The 16,432-nt window shown below is 43.6% G+C and overlaps 1 protein-coding gene across 5 annotated transcripts in view; it reads right to left on the bottom strand.

Annotated features, from left to right (window-relative positions):
• Sema6a (semaphorin 6A) overlaps positions 1-16,432 on the bottom strand; it is a 120,291-nt gene that overhangs the window by 53,344 nt on the left and 50,515 nt on the right. For all 5 annotated transcript variants that reach the window (XM_032885791.1, XM_032885788.1, XM_032885787.1 and 2 more), the window contains exons 2-3: positions 4,857-4,994; positions 2,666-2,783 (exon numbers count right to left, since the gene is read on the bottom strand). In XM_032885791.1, the coding sequence (XP_032741682.1) occupies positions 2,666-2,783; positions 4,857-4,956 (218 nt within the window). In that variant the 5' untranslated portion in view covers positions 4,957-4,994. The remainder of the gene's footprint in view (positions 1-2,665; positions 2,784-4,856; positions 4,995-16,432) is intronic.

Here is a 16,432-nt window from a genome sequence, read left to right as displayed (position 1 = left end):
GAAGGAAAGACTGAGGCGTCTGCTTTACACACTGCTGAACTGGGAAGCTCCTTCTAGCTTCAGTAGGGGGCTGGCATCACTCTGCCCTTTAATTTTGAGACCATTTATTGCATTCGCTTATTACTTGTTTGGCTTTACGATGGCGCTATGGTCAGGCACATCATTAGACTGGAGTTGCCTATGATGTTGGCATTGTGTTTGAAATGACTGGAAGCTTTTCCTTGCCCCTCTCCCCTTGGAAACTTAAGTAGAAGCTGAATCTATGAATTGTAAATTAACAACTGATTAATATGCATTGGCAGCTCCTCAGAAAGTTCTCAGATTGCCCCCTTTTGGCATGGTCTGTTTATGTTAATTAGTAGTTTAGAGATTAAAAAGAAAGAAGAATTTACAAAGTGGATAATAATAGGAAAGAATTGGAAGGCGTTCTTGCCACCAAACCCCATCAGTCCCAGGGCTCTGGATGGGACTTGGCTTTGGATTGCTGACTCCGATTGTCTGGGAGAACTGGGAAACCTTTTAAGAACAATTCCATGAGAGAAATCTCCTTTTGGACAGTGGCGATCTTCTTCAACATCTCAAAGGTCATGTGGCTCCAGAGGGTAGACATGGTGCTTTATGGTCAACTCTAATCCAGGGCAAAGGATCATTCCTTGCTGCCCAGGTACATCCTAGGCTGCATGTGATGCTCTGACATCTTGAGTGTAGCCATTTGAAGACAAACTGACTTAATCCAAAGACTTCCTCTTTTCCAGTCCATTGGATACAATACTAAGTTGTATGGCCGTGACTTGAGCCTCAGGGAAGGAATTAACTTCATTCAAATCATGTTAAGTTGTTAACCGGCAATCTGGTTGTCTCAGGGCAGTTTTGGGAAGTGTGAAATAAAAGGAAAGGCTCTTCATATGGTAGCCACAAAACTCTTTTCGAGATTGTTTTACTGTATATAGAAGGGAGGTGGCTGGGTATAATGTAGACGCAACAAGTAAGGTGTTAGACACTTGACCTTCAGGAAATGGCCAGTCTGTTACATTGCTTTAGAAAGGAGTACACTCCTTTTCCCCCTTTCTTTTTCCTTTCCTTGAGGTAGAGAGTTCAGTTGAAACTGTCTTGGTTTTAATGAGCTGGAATAATGAATGCTTCTTAGTCTACACAACACCTGGCCCTGAATGTTCCTGTTGCCCTGGGCCTGCAACCCACACCTATGCTAAATCACTGGCTACAAGGGCTGTCAGTTTCCATCTTTTTTGTTCCCAGTGCCTTAACTGTGAGGAGAACAATTCACAGGCAATACTGGAGTCAACGTATTTCTCACAGGTTCGATGCTTAACCATTTGTTTTGATTGGCCTTTTCTTTTTACATTAAAAGTGTAATCTCGAGTTACTACTTTCCTACTACTTGTAGGAAATTAACAAGGAAGCTCCTGAGGAAGGAGCATCCATGCTTCCAAAGAGGTGGGTACTGAGACCTCACTGGAATGTTCCATAATGAATAGCTACAAAGGCTGCTCTCAGGCAACAGCTATTAGACGGTTATTAACACAGGACAAAGAGTTTCACTCCTCAGTAGGCAGCACAGGACAGGGAGTGGCTGTGTGGTCCTCACAGCAATGCTATCCTTGTTCAAATCCTGCAGCTTTTATTGGGCCCACTGATTTCCCATCTCTGTCCCTTGAAGTCCTTCTACAGGACGTGGAGGAGGCAGTTGCTCTGTCATGAGGTTGTTTCCAGGATCTAGCAAATTGATACTTATGAAGTTATGACTCCATTTTCTTATGTGGACATACCAGCATGAGTGGCATCGTGAAGTGTTCATTGTTGGTTCTTGCAGTCAAGTCTGAGCTGGGCTTGGGACACTCACACTTGTGACTTTTCACTTCTGGTTGGAATTGTGGGAAACAGGTTAATTTGGGACCTCCTGTGAATTTTTCTCTTTATGGTTCTACAGATGAGCACAGGCTTCATGAAGACACTTGCCTAACCTCTCACCTGGCAGAGGGCATAGATTGCCAGAGAAGCCATGGAGCAGCTGAACACAGCAACATAAGAACACAAGCCCAAGACCATGTGACACCTGCCTAGGTGGCATTCTTATCATTGTACTCCACTTTAGGATAGCAGTGTGTCCAGATGCCATTTCCCAAGGACAAGTGAAGCTTATTGTTACTGCCAGATACACAACACTTAAGAAACATACACAGTATTATACTTTCTCTGCTCACACTACCACTCGTTCAAAGAAATGGCAAATATCCAATGCAAACATACAACGAGGTATAATAGACACAGATCTCTGCACACTGTATAATACGTGGCGATACATCCAAGTTGGTTTAACAAACAACTGTCAAGTGGTGGAGTACTCTACTGTGTACTTGGGTAAATATTTGCATATATGTTCAAGAAACGCAGTGGATTAGTTGAACCATAAGCCTCAAGATATGCAATTATTTCTCCAAAAATCCACATAAGGTTAAACAGACATAGAAAAAAAAATTCCCAAAAGGTTAAACAGACATGGAAAAAAAAAAATCTCAAAAGAATGATGGCTTGACAAACACACATAGCTTTTAGCTTAAATAACACAGCAAGGAACCTCAGGTTCTTAGATAAGTGGGGACGGGAGCCTTCAGGTCCTCTGAGGTGCAGGTGAGAAGTCTCTTACCGAGCAGCAACGTAGAGGGTTCTGTTCATGATCATGATCATCTGGATGTCCAGCCTGTGCCTCTGCGTGGTGTTCCGTCCTGGCTTGTGGCCCACAAACACCGGATACTGTTTTGTATCTGTGAAAAGAGGAGATGGGGTAAGAGAGGGAAATGCAGATCAAGCCAAGAATCAACGGGCCAGTGTGAGGAGGAGGCGGGCCCCAGAACAAAACACATGTTTTAATTCAGACCATGCCACCATTTCCCTTCTCCAGTAAAGCTGTTACTTCAGGAAACATGATGAGAGGGCTCCTTGAGGATGATCGAGTTACACTTCCATTCCAGATGATAATTAGCCCAGGCTTAACATCTCTAAGTGTCATAGTTTCTGAGGGTTAAACTTGCCGGTCAACCCTTTGCACGAAGGTGCTCTTTTCTTCCCTAGTTTTCTTTTCATCTTCTGTGGAGTGCTAAGCCTGAGGGGGCAGGCTGCCAAAGATCTTGTCTCCGGACAAAACTATTTCAAAGCTGCCTTCCCCATCAATCACCACAAAGGCAATGTGGTCTGGAGGCGAGAGCCTTCATCCAGGAGCCAGAAGAAAAATACAGTCTCCACAGGCGTCCGGGTGGAATAATCTACCATTGAGGGGCAGCCCTGCTAGATTGGTTGGCATTCTAGGAACTGTGGGAAGTACACTCTGGAGCTAAGCAATTGGCTAATCTCACAGAGAAGTGGGCTTTGACAGGACAGGGTCAAAGTGAGTGTAGCCAGTCGGGCGATCAGGCAGAGTCCATGAGCACATTTTTTTCCCTCTAGTGCTCTTTGGCTGAGTCTGTGATGTGTAATAATATCTGACCTTTAGAAATACCTGCATCTCCACATCTCTCTGTTTCTAAACTGATAGTCTCCAGAGCATTGGCAACCCTCCAAAAGGCAGAAAGATGAGTCACACTCAAAAGGCTATGTTTTCTGGGGAGTTGTGGTGATGCAACTGTGAGTAGGGAACCATTCACAGATTCATCCCTGGATGACTACACTCTAACCCCATGGTCTCTGGGCTTCCTCATGGCAGTATGTTACTAGAGAGTGTCAATATACTTTATTCCCAAATAACCTTGTCATACAATTATTCTAAGCTTTTTCTTCCACGATTCTTTAATTTCATGTATCTAGTCATCATATGGGGTTGCTATGGCAACTTCTCTATCCCCTTTATCACGGGGTTACGTGACCATTAATGATTGTCAATAGCCTATTTGGGTTGAAGTGGAACATCAAAGATAGAAATCTTATGTAGATGGAGATAAATATAGGGTTATTTAATGTTTAATCCCAAGGGAAGAGAACTTGACTACTTCAGAAGTGATAGCATCGACTTTGACCTTCTGACCCTCTGCTGTTATATAATCAGGCCAAGTTGGCTCCTCATCTTTGTATATAAAATCATCTCCTCCTCCAGAGACTCCAGCTGGAAGCTCGGCACTGGTGCATCTGCTTTCTGTGAAATATCCTGGACATCTTTTGGTATGGTTCACTCGGTGTTTGGGGATAATTACATAGAAAGTGGTACTTGACAAAAATGTTCCTGAACAATTGTCTTTTGGAGGGCAGACAATAAAAGAGGGAATCGGATGTTCTTTCCAAAACAGAGGTAAGAATTTCTTCTTTTAGGGAGTCACCGGAAATTCTAATTATGTCAGTATCTACCTCTGACAAAAAGCAGGTATCAAAATAAAGTTATAAGTTGATGAACCTTCTACAGGTCCAAAGCCAGCCCCTTGCTGAGACCAGCAAGCTTCTAAGGCTTTTTTGAAAAGTTACTTTTTTTCCTCTTAAGTATTTCAAAAACACCCATTATTTTGTACATACGGGTCACAAATAAAAACATAACACTCTCAGTCCTCAAATGTCAGCAATATTCTCCCCTGTGGCTAGTGTGAAGGCAGGAGCATGCCTCTGTGTGTAGAGTAAAATTTCATCAGTAGGCTCAAGGGACTTTTCAAAGACTCGTTGGTGTTGCTACAACACTTGATGAAGCTATTAACAGTCTCCCTATCCATCCAACTCCATCCAACCAACCTGACATGAATCCCTGACACACATAGAGTTTGAAATGACTGTGTCTCTTCTAATTCCTTTTAGCTTTTGGCTAGGCCGATGCAGGCTAAGACGCCCTCAAAAGCCACGGGGAGTGAGGGTGTGATACTTACAGTTGCCATGCGAAATACTGATCGGCTCAGAATCTTCTGGGAAACCAGCCCCAGCGCAGCGTAGCAGTGTGAGACACAGCAGTAAGGCTGCTGGCCTCATAGTAGGTTCAGCGGAGAGGCTTACTTCTCTACTTCACCCTGCCAAAGAGCAAAGGAGCCTGCTTACTTTTCATTTCTCCCCTTTTGCAAGTCAGCTTCATTCAGTTCAATAAAATGCAATGGTCTTGAGATAACTCAAGACAAAAGGCTGCTGTTTTATGCCTCGTCCACAGTGAATTCATTGGTTATACTGTATTACATAAAGACAGTGCCCAGTACCCACTGGGCCCAATGTCACCCTGGCACCACACACTTTTGCAAAAAAAAACACCTCACTTCCTTTGACCAGGCCATTACAGGTCGTGGTGGCCGCGGTCTCACAACTGTAAAACTCTGGATTTCAACAAGTATGAACAACTGCAAGCGATTTGTTCTTCTTTTCCTTTACAGAGGTTTACAGAGCTCAAAAATTGCCATCTTCCACAAGTATTTCCTTTGGCCAGTCAAGAACCTCTTACGGCCCAGTCAGTAGTGAGGAATGCTGATGACTGGTAATGATCTAGATTCCTAGCTTCATTACAGAAGTCAGGATATGCGCCATACCGTGACCCATGCGACACACACACACAACTGACCCTTATTTCCTGTAGAACTCCTTACTTAGTGGACTTGAGATTTTAACCACTTGTTTGTCACTTCATAGTGACTTTAGACCTAAATAAAAATTACATAATCTATTTTGTATTAAAATGTAATTATATTATCTTCCTTTTCCCTCCCTGAAGCCCCTCCCATGCCCCCTTACTCCACATTAAACTCTTTTTTTCTTTGAGATATGCATGCTTGTACACACACACACACACACACACACACACACACACACACACACACACACACACACACACCTCGACCTGCTGAGTCTGATTAGTGTTGCTTGTATATACGGTTGGAAGGCTGACCACTGCATATTAGGAGTCTCATCCAGTCAGTGAGACTGATGTCTCACTTTCTCATCAATTGTTAGTTACCTATAGTTCTTCATCTGGGGGTACACGATCTATTTTTAAAAAGAATACCATTTCCAATTCTGTGACGAGAATCTGAACTGGCCTCTTGGAACATCATTGCTGATTTATTTATTTTTTTTTAAAGAATCCTATCTCTGTGCATTTGTTTTGCAATGTTGCTGTTCTGCTCAGCTGTGTTCTGTTAAGGCAGCCTTTATGCAGAGAAAGATCCTTCTACATACAGCTAAAAAAAAAAAAAAAAAGTCCCAGGGAGTTGCTGGATACAGTGAACACAGCCTCATGCTACAGTAAATACCACATCATTCTCAGGAGGATTTCAAATAAGCATTGATGTAGCAGGGAAATTAATGTAAAATGGGATATCGTTTCCATCTTTCCAGAGAAAGTAGTCTTTGAAGCAGCCTGCCAAAGATTATCATTTTTTTTGAACAAAGCTATTCTGCAGTAGTCCATCAATCATTTAAGATTTGTGTTTAGAAATGTCAAACCTAGTAACCTAAATGTCTTTGAAAGTTAATTTGGCAAACAAACTGCTAACTTACGCTTTCTGGAACACCATTTAATATTAGATACCTATGTCTCTTTTCTTCATGCCAAAAAAAGCATTAACAAGTCCCAGGTGCATTGCAGGTTGTAATTTCACAGACACAGCTGGATCTTAATCATTTCTTCAACTGAAAAGTGCACATTAATTAATTTGCTTTATCTCAAAAAAAAAAAATCAAAGCGGGAAAGAAGTTGAGAGAAAGGCCTAAATAATTCTCTATCTCTATCTCTGATGTGCAGATTAAAATTAAACTTTGAGTGATTACTTGTTCTCAAAGGCAATCCATTCTGGAGACATAGCGTGTATTTACAGGACAGTTGACAACAGGTCCATTCATTTCCTTCTTTGCCTGTACTCCCTAATCTGGGGCATCTGAACACAAAGGAAAGAAGCTCTGAGGTCCCCATTGCTTCTTGGGAGCCCTGTTCGATCTAACATTAAAGGGGAAAGGCACTCAGTAATCAGAGTGACTGAAACACAAACACAGCTCACACCAGCAGTCACATTTTGGGTGAGAAAACATGCGGCAGCAGTATTCTCCAGGGCAGAATTACAGCATGAGTTCACAGCATGCAACAGAGCATAGGAGACTCAGAGAGAAGCTGCATTCCCTTAGAATGTTGGAAAATATATGACATGTTTTGAAGGATATTTTTCTCTACGTGACTCATGAGCCTCTACCTTGCCATAGTTCATTCGCCTCTGTACAAATGTCCCGTAGGCTCAAGACCAAGTCCCCCCTTTTTAAAATTATATCTTAACTCTTTCTACCTTAAGATGGCATGGGGCAAAATTCTCAAGCCCTGCAGTTGGCAGGAAGAACAGTGTACAGAAATCTGTGATGTAATCCCATGGCTTCTTTTAAAGCTTAACTTAGAGCCAACATCACGAGTCCAACATGTCACTGATGTATCTCCAGGCTTACAGTTGGGCTCTTTACCAGGGAAGAGTTAGTTGTTTCATATACTTCTGTATCTTCCCATCAGGCGATTAACAAGTACATCACATGGATTAAAGTGTAAACTTAACTGGCCTTGCCAAGTTGATCTGATGGGACCAGTATCTATCTACACACATAAATGAGAGGATGTTGCTTGATTTAAAGACCACATGGGGCCGCCTCACTCACTGTCTGCAAGTTCAGCTATGAATACTATTAGCTTGTGGACCTGACTGTACAGGCATAACTTTTGACTGTTTCGGTAGACACAATGGAATCTTCTAGAATGTTCACACTCAAAGAAGGTTTTAATCGTAAGTGGGAGTGATGTGAAAACATGTCCAGAAACCCCTAGTTGTGGCCTTGACACAGGAGAAAGTAGTGGTTGTTCATGAATAAAGTTAACTGCTATGAAGTTTCAGCAATTCCTTTAAAAACACTTTTTCTACTGACATCTTAGGAAGTTTTAACGATAACCAATAGTTCACATGGTCTTTACTACAAGGAAGGACATGCTAATAGTGTGACTCTAGGCAACTCAGTGAGGCTGGCTGGCTCTCCCCGTTTTGTCACTTGTGAAATGAAAGGACAGAAAATGGGATCGATTATAAAAGCCCTAAGGTTGAGACTGTATGTGTTCCCATGGAGCTGCAGAAAGGAAAAAAGGGAGAAGAGGAGAGAGGAGTCTAGGAGGTGCAGCACAGGGGTTGACCCTGAGCCAGGCCACCCTGCTGCCTTTTCTAGGCTAAGGCAACCATCAGGAAGCAGGGAAAAGAATCAGAGGAGCAGGTAAGATCTCAGACTGAGGAGAAGATGGGGGAAAGAAGACAGATTCTGAGATTATGACAGGTCAGGCAGAAAAAGTTTTAAGCACCTGGGAAGCACACGTTCCAAGTCAATCAAGTAACAGCCCCTCTTTCTCCAGTTTCTCCTGATTGTTCTGACTTATGTGGACGGAGAACTGTGCAATCTGTGTGTGATGAACACGAGGGGTGGAAAAACGACCTTCTAGCATGAGCCTAGTGGATGCCAATGGACACAGCCTAGAAGGTTGGGTTCATTGCATCTGTTGGTGCCAAGAACCACCAGCAGGCCATGCTGCCTTGTCCCAACATCAGGGTCAAGCGTAAGTAAGTCTTGGAAGTGCTTCTAACATGTCCGATCAGAGTGCTCCTGTCGGCATTTAATCATATTCAGAGTTTAGCTGGCATTTACACTGAACACAATCACGTAATTATGGCAATCCTGACAAACAGGCCTTATCATGCCCATATAAGGAAACTGAGGCCCAGGCAGCCAGCTAAGTCACATTTGTGGGCAGCACATAGTAAACATTTACAGCGCATTAGGAAAGCGCAACAGCAGTGATCATCACAGGGGAGAGCTAGCTCTCAAACCCCGATCTGTATGATTACAAAGTTTATGTCCTTCCTAGGATATCAAGGAAGGGGAACAGAGAAGGGTAAGGGAGGGTGCAGGTAGAAATTTCACTTAAGATAATAATTGAATACCGGTTGATGCATCTTTGGATAGAGTAGCTGAAAGTCCCTAATGGCTTCAGTCATAAAAATCCATAAACAGAGTATACAGTAACTTTCAAAACAGGTAGGCTCTCAGCCTCCTTCCGTTTTTATGAGCCTGTGATCACAGGCCTAAGGTGACTGAAAGATGCAAATGCTTCTCCACCGTAGACTTCGGAGGAACTGATTATGTCAGTACACCACTGTGTTAAGTGGGGCCATTTGCCTCCTTCCTGCCTCCCTGGATGGTGATGTCTTAAAGTCAAATGTTGCATAGAAAGTAGTGTCATTTGTTAAGGCTAGGAAGGAGGCTGCCTACTCCCGTGGTTGATAAACAGATTGGATACCTCTCAAGCCAGTGAGGAACCTTCACCCAGAGAGGTGCAAAAGCAAGTGTTTGTGCAGAAAACCCGGCTCATTGAATGCTGGAGGCCCGTCAGAGATAGAAACTGCTGATTATTCCCACACTAGAAGAAAATGTAAAGCATTAATGAGTGCTTAAATAGTAGGTGTCCTTCACTGACCTGGACAGGCCTGCTTCAAGGACTTCAGCATGAAGGATGCTGCTGTCCACAGGATGTGGAGGAAGGTGAAAGAACACATCCCGAATGAAATTAGAAGCAACTCTGGCCCATTGATTGTGGTGGAAATGGTCAGTGTGCAGGCTTCAGGAGACCATGAGGGAGAACCACCTGTCCCAGGATGCTTGCATTAAGAGCTAAGGTTCAAAGAAAAGGAGAGAAATCACTCTCGCCTCTTAATAAAGCATCAGCCTCTTTCTTAATAAAGCCGCACTTCTCTTCTTCTCGGCCATTAACAGAGACGTAAAAGCACCCGTTCTAGAGGAAAGGGAAATGTCACAGACCTAACTTTCAACACATGTGGGCGAGCAACGATGACGCTCAATGGAGGGTTGTAATAAAATATCGACTGTGTATAATAGATGGTCCATTTCGGGCCTGAAGCCGCTGGCACAAACGCACACAAAGGCAGTTGTGAATTCAGTAGTACTTGTATAACTTTATCTTATTTGTATTTCCCCCCATAAAGGCTGATGTATGTCTATGATCTTTCAGGTGGAAGAAGGCATGGCATGGTTTTTTGTTTGTTTGTTTGTTTTGGTTTGTTTTTTTGGTTCTTTTCTCTTATATATCTTCTCCCCTGACCCCCACCATCCCCGAACATGCACCTCTGAGTCAGTGCCTTCCGTGGACTTTGCTTCGGATAGACTCGATCTCCGCAGGCCTAAAAACACGGAGGCAAGCGATATTGGTCTCAGAAATCAGCAAGACCCAACCCTGCGCGCCCGTGCCATGCCCAGCTTTTTGCCATCCCCATCTCTTTTAAACTTTAAAAAATATTGCTGAACTCAAATATCTGCTCCAGCTGCAGCAACAAACACTCCTTTCATCTTACTGTTAAGAAAACCGAGACCCCGAGACGCGGGGTTACTTGCCAAATGTGGATCCTAAGGCAAGTGGCAAAGCCAAACAGCAGTTGAGGGCTCCCTGCTCCTACGTGGAGCTCTCCCGACATGACGCCGCCTTCAGAAAAGGAGCCAAAATTCATTCATTTCTCCTTGGCTTGTTGCCTGATGTTCATTTGATTTTCATCTCACTGACTGTTTTCTACTAGAAGCCAGGCACTGTGTGGAGGCGCTGATGCGGGGATGGGAACCCCATGAACATGCCCTGGACCTCTCGCGAGAAGTGGATGGGTCTGACAGCTCTTGGCAGGGAACCAAAATAGAAGGCAAATGTAACAATACCTTTTCAAAAGTAGTTAAGATTTTACCTTGGGCGGAAGTGTTGTTGAGATAAGTGGGGTGAGAAGACTTACAGAAGCTTAGGAAGAGCCCAGGCAGGTTTGTGAGCCACACTGCTCTACAGCTTCAGACAGTTCAGAAGTAAGGACCACACCAAGGTGGTTACCAGCCAACTCTATGCAGGTAGGACTTTGAGACACTCAGTTTGGTCTGGTACAATTCTTGTACCAGAGGAAAATTTGCTTAAGGAAAGTCAAACATTTGTCCAATGCAATGGATAGATTTTCTTCTTTCTTTTATTTTTTATTTTTCATTTCATTAAAGTATTGTAACTGAGGATAAAGATTGTGTCTGGTGATTTTTCTTCTAATGATGGGACAGAACCAAAGGGTAGAGGAACTCTAAGGTACAAGCTCAAGGTGTCCTTATGCATAGCCAAACCTGAGCATGTGGGTCATTTTACGTTAGTGACCCTAATCTCCTGTCCATTTTTTATTTCATTAAAAGCGACACACGTTAGGTGTAATGTACTTTGCCCAGATGCTAACAAAAATGTGCAGAATGACTTAAAAAGAGCAAACCACTGGGGCTTCTCATGTTCTCAGCACATCGGGACCATCAACTAAAAGAAAGAACCACTGTGTTTGGAAAGGACAACTTTCTAATAATTTATTCAACATTTTTCTTCATACTGTTAATTGAGAAACCCCGGCCACAATTCTAACCTCCTGAGCTTTCGTCTCCCTGGCCTTCTGGGCTTCACCCTGTGGGGCGGTCTGTGTTCTTTGTCCATTGGATCTCCATCAACTTCAAACGCGGCTCAGAAGGAATCCAAACAACCTGAGAAATCCCCGCCCCCCGCCCCCCCCCCACTACCAATCACGGATAACTGAAGCTTTGAAATTCTACAAAGTTGCTTATAAATGTTTGTCTTTGTTAAAAAGAGTCCTGGGACTAGAGTGCAGTGCATTTCTCTTGCGGTCAGGTCCTCTGGTGCTGGCCGCCTATGCCACCCTGCTGTCCATTCCCTGCTCTCGCAATGAACTCTGATGCTTTCCTTGTATGCCAAAGTCGAAAATAGAACTTATAAATTGACTAATGGTTTCTGACTGTACGAAAAGAGACATAATATCACCACAGGGACTGCTCCCTAATAGAACATCCTCCTCTGTGACGTCGACACTTGCGCGCGCACGTGCACACACACACACACACACCACAAACAGAACAAATGAGATAGAAGCACCATTTTCCAAATTTCCTTGCGTTCTTTTCATACTTACTTCACTAACTTTGTAAAAAGGTCTGCTTCGTGCGCTAATGATCTAGGTGAAACTGCAGGCCCGCGCGTTTAGGCCTATTAATGAATCCGGTAGACACTGCCAAGTTTGCCTAAGTTAATACCATTTTTATTGGCTGTGCTCATGTACTTTACACAGAGAGCAATGACTCATGAGGCTGGCTTTATTGACTGAGAGCAAAGTAATCAAGGACTTTCCCAAAGGCAGTTATCAATTTGCTTTCAGGTGGAAGGAAAAGCATCTGCTAGTTGCCCGAGTTGGAGCCAGCTCTGGTCACACCACTCCCTAAAATGTTCACTTACTATTATCTCTTTAAATAATAAGTCCTACCTTCAAAATCAATCATTATTCCCAAACATCCGGAATAAATGCTTCCTCAAGGCCAATGAAGGTAAGTTCCAGGAAGCTGGGGCTTTGTTTAAATGTCTCCACTACCTAATGATGTGCTTCTCTTCATAGGTGACTGAAGGGTCAGAGCACAGAGCCAGTCCTGTTTATTATAAAGCGACAGAGCGCATCGAGGTGGTCAGCGCCTGGACAAACCATTTCGGTGTAGCAAAATGTTTTTTAAAACTGTCTCAACTCTCCCTAAGTTTAAAGGAAAACAAGATTTGTTTCACCCTACTCTGTCGTATGTAGCATGTGTGTTTTGGAAACACAGGCACACAGCCCAAACAAAACATCCCCCTCCCCCGCCGCCCTGAAAGCCAAAAAGTTTTTCCTCCTCATTTGGCTTCACAATTTGACTTGAAGTAGCATGAGGCCATTTGTTGACTGCCTTTAGAGTAAATATTTTCGTGTTTCACTGCAAAACTATTGGTAAGTTTAATTTTGCTATATAGCTCTGATGATCGGATTTGGCTTATCTGTCTCTCTGTCCCTTGTCAATCACCTGCTACATTTTAAATTCCGAAACACAAGGTTCCCAAGGTTTAAAAGAATGCAGGCCTTGGAAGAGAGTGAAAACAGGATCAGGTAAGGAGGGAGACCTCCCAGGACAGGGCTGCCAACTCAGTTTTTGCCAGACAGGAAACTCTCTGACGGTCACATGGTCTCTTATGAAATCTCCAGAGAATTTAAAAAAAAAAAAAAGAATTTTAACCGATTTATTTTTCTAGTGTCGCATTATCCTTCAGGGCTAATTCAGTGATTAGCAATTGCTGAGTGAGTTACCTTTTCCTAATTTCCTCTCTTCTGTTGGTTTAATAGCAGCTTTACAGCCCCCACCCCCACCCCTGCAAGACACCAACAGGAAAAGGCTTCCACAAAATGGAGGCTCACAACACCGCCAATATCATCTTGGTAGGGAGGATTTTAGAGTGAACTGAGAGGGAAGCAGCTGCTTGGCTAGACTTGAAACCCCTCTGCTTGGAAGAGCTTCATTTTTTCTCTCCCGTTTGACCTCAAGTCCAAGTGATTCAACTTTCTTTCCTTTCTCTCAAATAGGGGGTACACAGCACAGGCTTTTTCGGGATGGTGGTAGTAGGTTCTCCCAAGTAGTGCCCATAAGGTCGGCAGTTAGAAATCTCTATCCCCCTGTGGACTAAAGGAGCAAAGGACTCTGCCAGTTGCAGGCCATCCTCTGAAAGGCAGTGCTAGGCCAGCAGTAACTTCTTTTATTCATTCATTTCCCGACACCTGCACATTTGCTTTCTCTCCCACCCACCCCCCTTTTTGTAAAAGCAGAGCTTAGTGGTCTAGGAAATCAAAGGGAGAGTTTGGAATTTTGGATTTCCAGGATCTTTCCAGTGGACGACATGGGCTTGGAAGACACACATACCCCCTCCCTGTCTAGTTTACTTTTCTAGTATGCTTTTAAAAAATATCCTCTGCTGAAGAAATTTGCCATTAGTTTCCAACTCAGCTTCAGGCAAATTATGAGGATAAAGGCAAAAAGCGGCCCTTTCTTTGCCAAAACATCACAAGGATGGTCTCTGTCTCAGATGCTGCTAAAAATCCTTGCTTTTGCCTGCCTGTCTGACTTTGGTCCTCCACAGTCCAACTAGCTCGCAGCACTGCCTTCCAGGCTCCTAGGATGAGTCCTGCTTACAACAACCAACTGCTTTGCTTGTCCAAAGTCTCAAAGTTTTCCAAATTCCTCCAAACAAACAAAACTTAAAAAAAAAAAAAACCTAAACCACCAAAATACATAGTTATGTCTACAATAGCCATACCCACTTTCTGGTACCAACTTCTTAGATGTTTTGTTGTTTGTTTTGAGGGTCTTTGCTTTGTTTTGTTTTCCTGTTGCTGTGATAATCCATTAACCAAGACAACTTACAAAGGAACGTGTTTGAGTCTTACAGTTTCCGAGGGACGGAGACCATGACGGTGGACTCTCAGGAGCGACTAAGATCTCTCATCACGATCCATATGTTGGACTCAGGAGACAGAGAAACTAGGAATAGCCTACGGTCTATTGAAACCTCAAAGTGCCAGTGACACTCCTACTCCAGGCTAATGGGGCCATTGCCATTGAAGCCACCATTCTCCCTTCTCTTTCTAATGTTGCCCTCTACTCACCAGCTCATTTCTTCCTTTCCAAGAGAACACTGAGTATCAGGGACAAGGTAATCAATTTTTTAAATGGAGGAAAATGGAGGCAAATGGTTAATATCATATAACCTGGAGGTGAGGTTAATTACTGTAGCTCAAATTACCTGGAGAGAAGATAAAAGGTGGTTATCACCAATTAACCCTTAAATCAAAAGGGGGAATCACAATGCTTATAATTAATAGCACAACAGGCAATCACTGTAATTAGAATCTTCACCAGAGAGCTCAGAATAGGAGGAAAAGTGAAATTGTTCATAAGTTTAAATATGACAGGCAGATCCTGAATTAATGTGCTACCAAAGAGGAATGATGGAACGGGGAGAAAGAGTGTGGGGGACATCTGGCAGCTGTGGAGTCCAGGCCACCCCCCTCTTGTCGTAGAAGATCCAAGCAAGCACTGGCTTGCAGAGGGGAAGCGAAGGTACACCTGGATTGTCTGGACCTGCCGGGGTTGGGATGGAAGGTCAGGACACACAGACGGCAAGCACTCCACAGCTTGGAAGCAAGTAAAGCATGAGTAGCAAGCACTTCGGAAAGGAGACAGCCCAGGTTCACTTTCAATAACTAAAAGCTTAAAACCAATGATATCCTTCCTGTTTAGTTAACAGAGTCCTCATCTCTACAGAGTGAGGAGAAAAGTCATCCTCAAGGGTGATGCAAGAATAGCACATGTCTCTTCAGTCAGTTCTTTCCAGAAGCAACAAAGCATGAAAGAAAAGCTAAGCATTCTCCAGAATCTTCAATGCAGAGGCAGACAGACAGACAGACAGACAGACAGACGGACGGACAGGCAGCCAGGCAGGCAGACAGACAGACAGATGAGGGAGGGAGAGGCAGGGCTAGAGGCAGAGGCAGAAGGAGAGGGAGATCACAGGAAGCTTGAGGGAGATTTCCATCTTGCTGAAAGTGATGGATGGAAGGCTGCCTCTCCTTCCAAGGTAATGAGAACTGTTATCAGTGATGGTTCCACTCTTTGAAAGTAATCTTATTCCAGAGGGAACAGTAATTTTGTACCTTATAGATAGATTACTCTCTTAGTGTTTGGGGAGTTAACCAGAAAACACCTCCAGACAAACACTGCACTGTGCACGTGTTTGAACACTGAATGAAGATGTCTTTCTCAATGTTCGGTAAAGCACAGAAGCTGCCTTTGGTAGCAGTTCACTCCCGTTGCCCATTAGCAGACATGCTGCTGGAAGGGGAGTAGGAAAGACTAGCCATGGGCTCTGCCAGGACTCTGTTCTTAGAAAACCTCTTGACAACCAAGGCAGATGGCATATTAACAGCTGCAGCTGTACTGTAAGGGTTCAAGAGTGAGAGGCACCATCCAGGTATTGACTGTAGGTCTCAACAGCATGCCCCATTGTCCAATTCCTTATCTGAAACTACGGTCCTCTTAATATAACCCAAACCCCTCCCCATCCAGGTTTATACAGGAGCTATCAAATTAGTCTTCCTTCAATTCAATCTCTATACAACAGCTAGTAGTTGGACGGAAGGAAGGAAAACAACAACATGAATGTCATCATGTCCTACCTTGTACAAAGCTCTCTGATGGCTTCATATTCTGTTCACAGCCAAATGAAAACCCCCACCCCAAGCACAAAAGGTGTTGCCTACTCCCTGCCTCCCACTTTCCATCCCTAAAGCTTACCTTTGGCTCCATCCAAATCTGTCTTAATATCCTCAAAGGTATGCACTCTATACAGACTTGTCTTTAGAAGGATCACACACCAGGGTTTATGGATGTAGTTCACGGTCATTCGGTTAAAACATCACCCTTCAGATAGGCCCTCCTTGACCCTAAATGAGCGTCTTTCTGACTTCCTGTCATTTTATTCACACCTTTTTGCTATTGAGTTGAACCTACACAGTATTTT

This window comes from Rattus rattus, chromosome 15 (genome assembly GCF_011064425.1).
Source record: "Rattus rattus isolate New Zealand chromosome 15, Rrattus_CSIRO_v1, whole genome shotgun sequence".
Taxonomy (NCBI): domain Eukaryota; kingdom Metazoa; phylum Chordata; class Mammalia; order Rodentia; family Muridae; genus Rattus; species Rattus rattus.
Note: the sequence above shows the minus strand (reverse complement) of the source record. Positions and strands in the feature narration are given on the sequence as shown.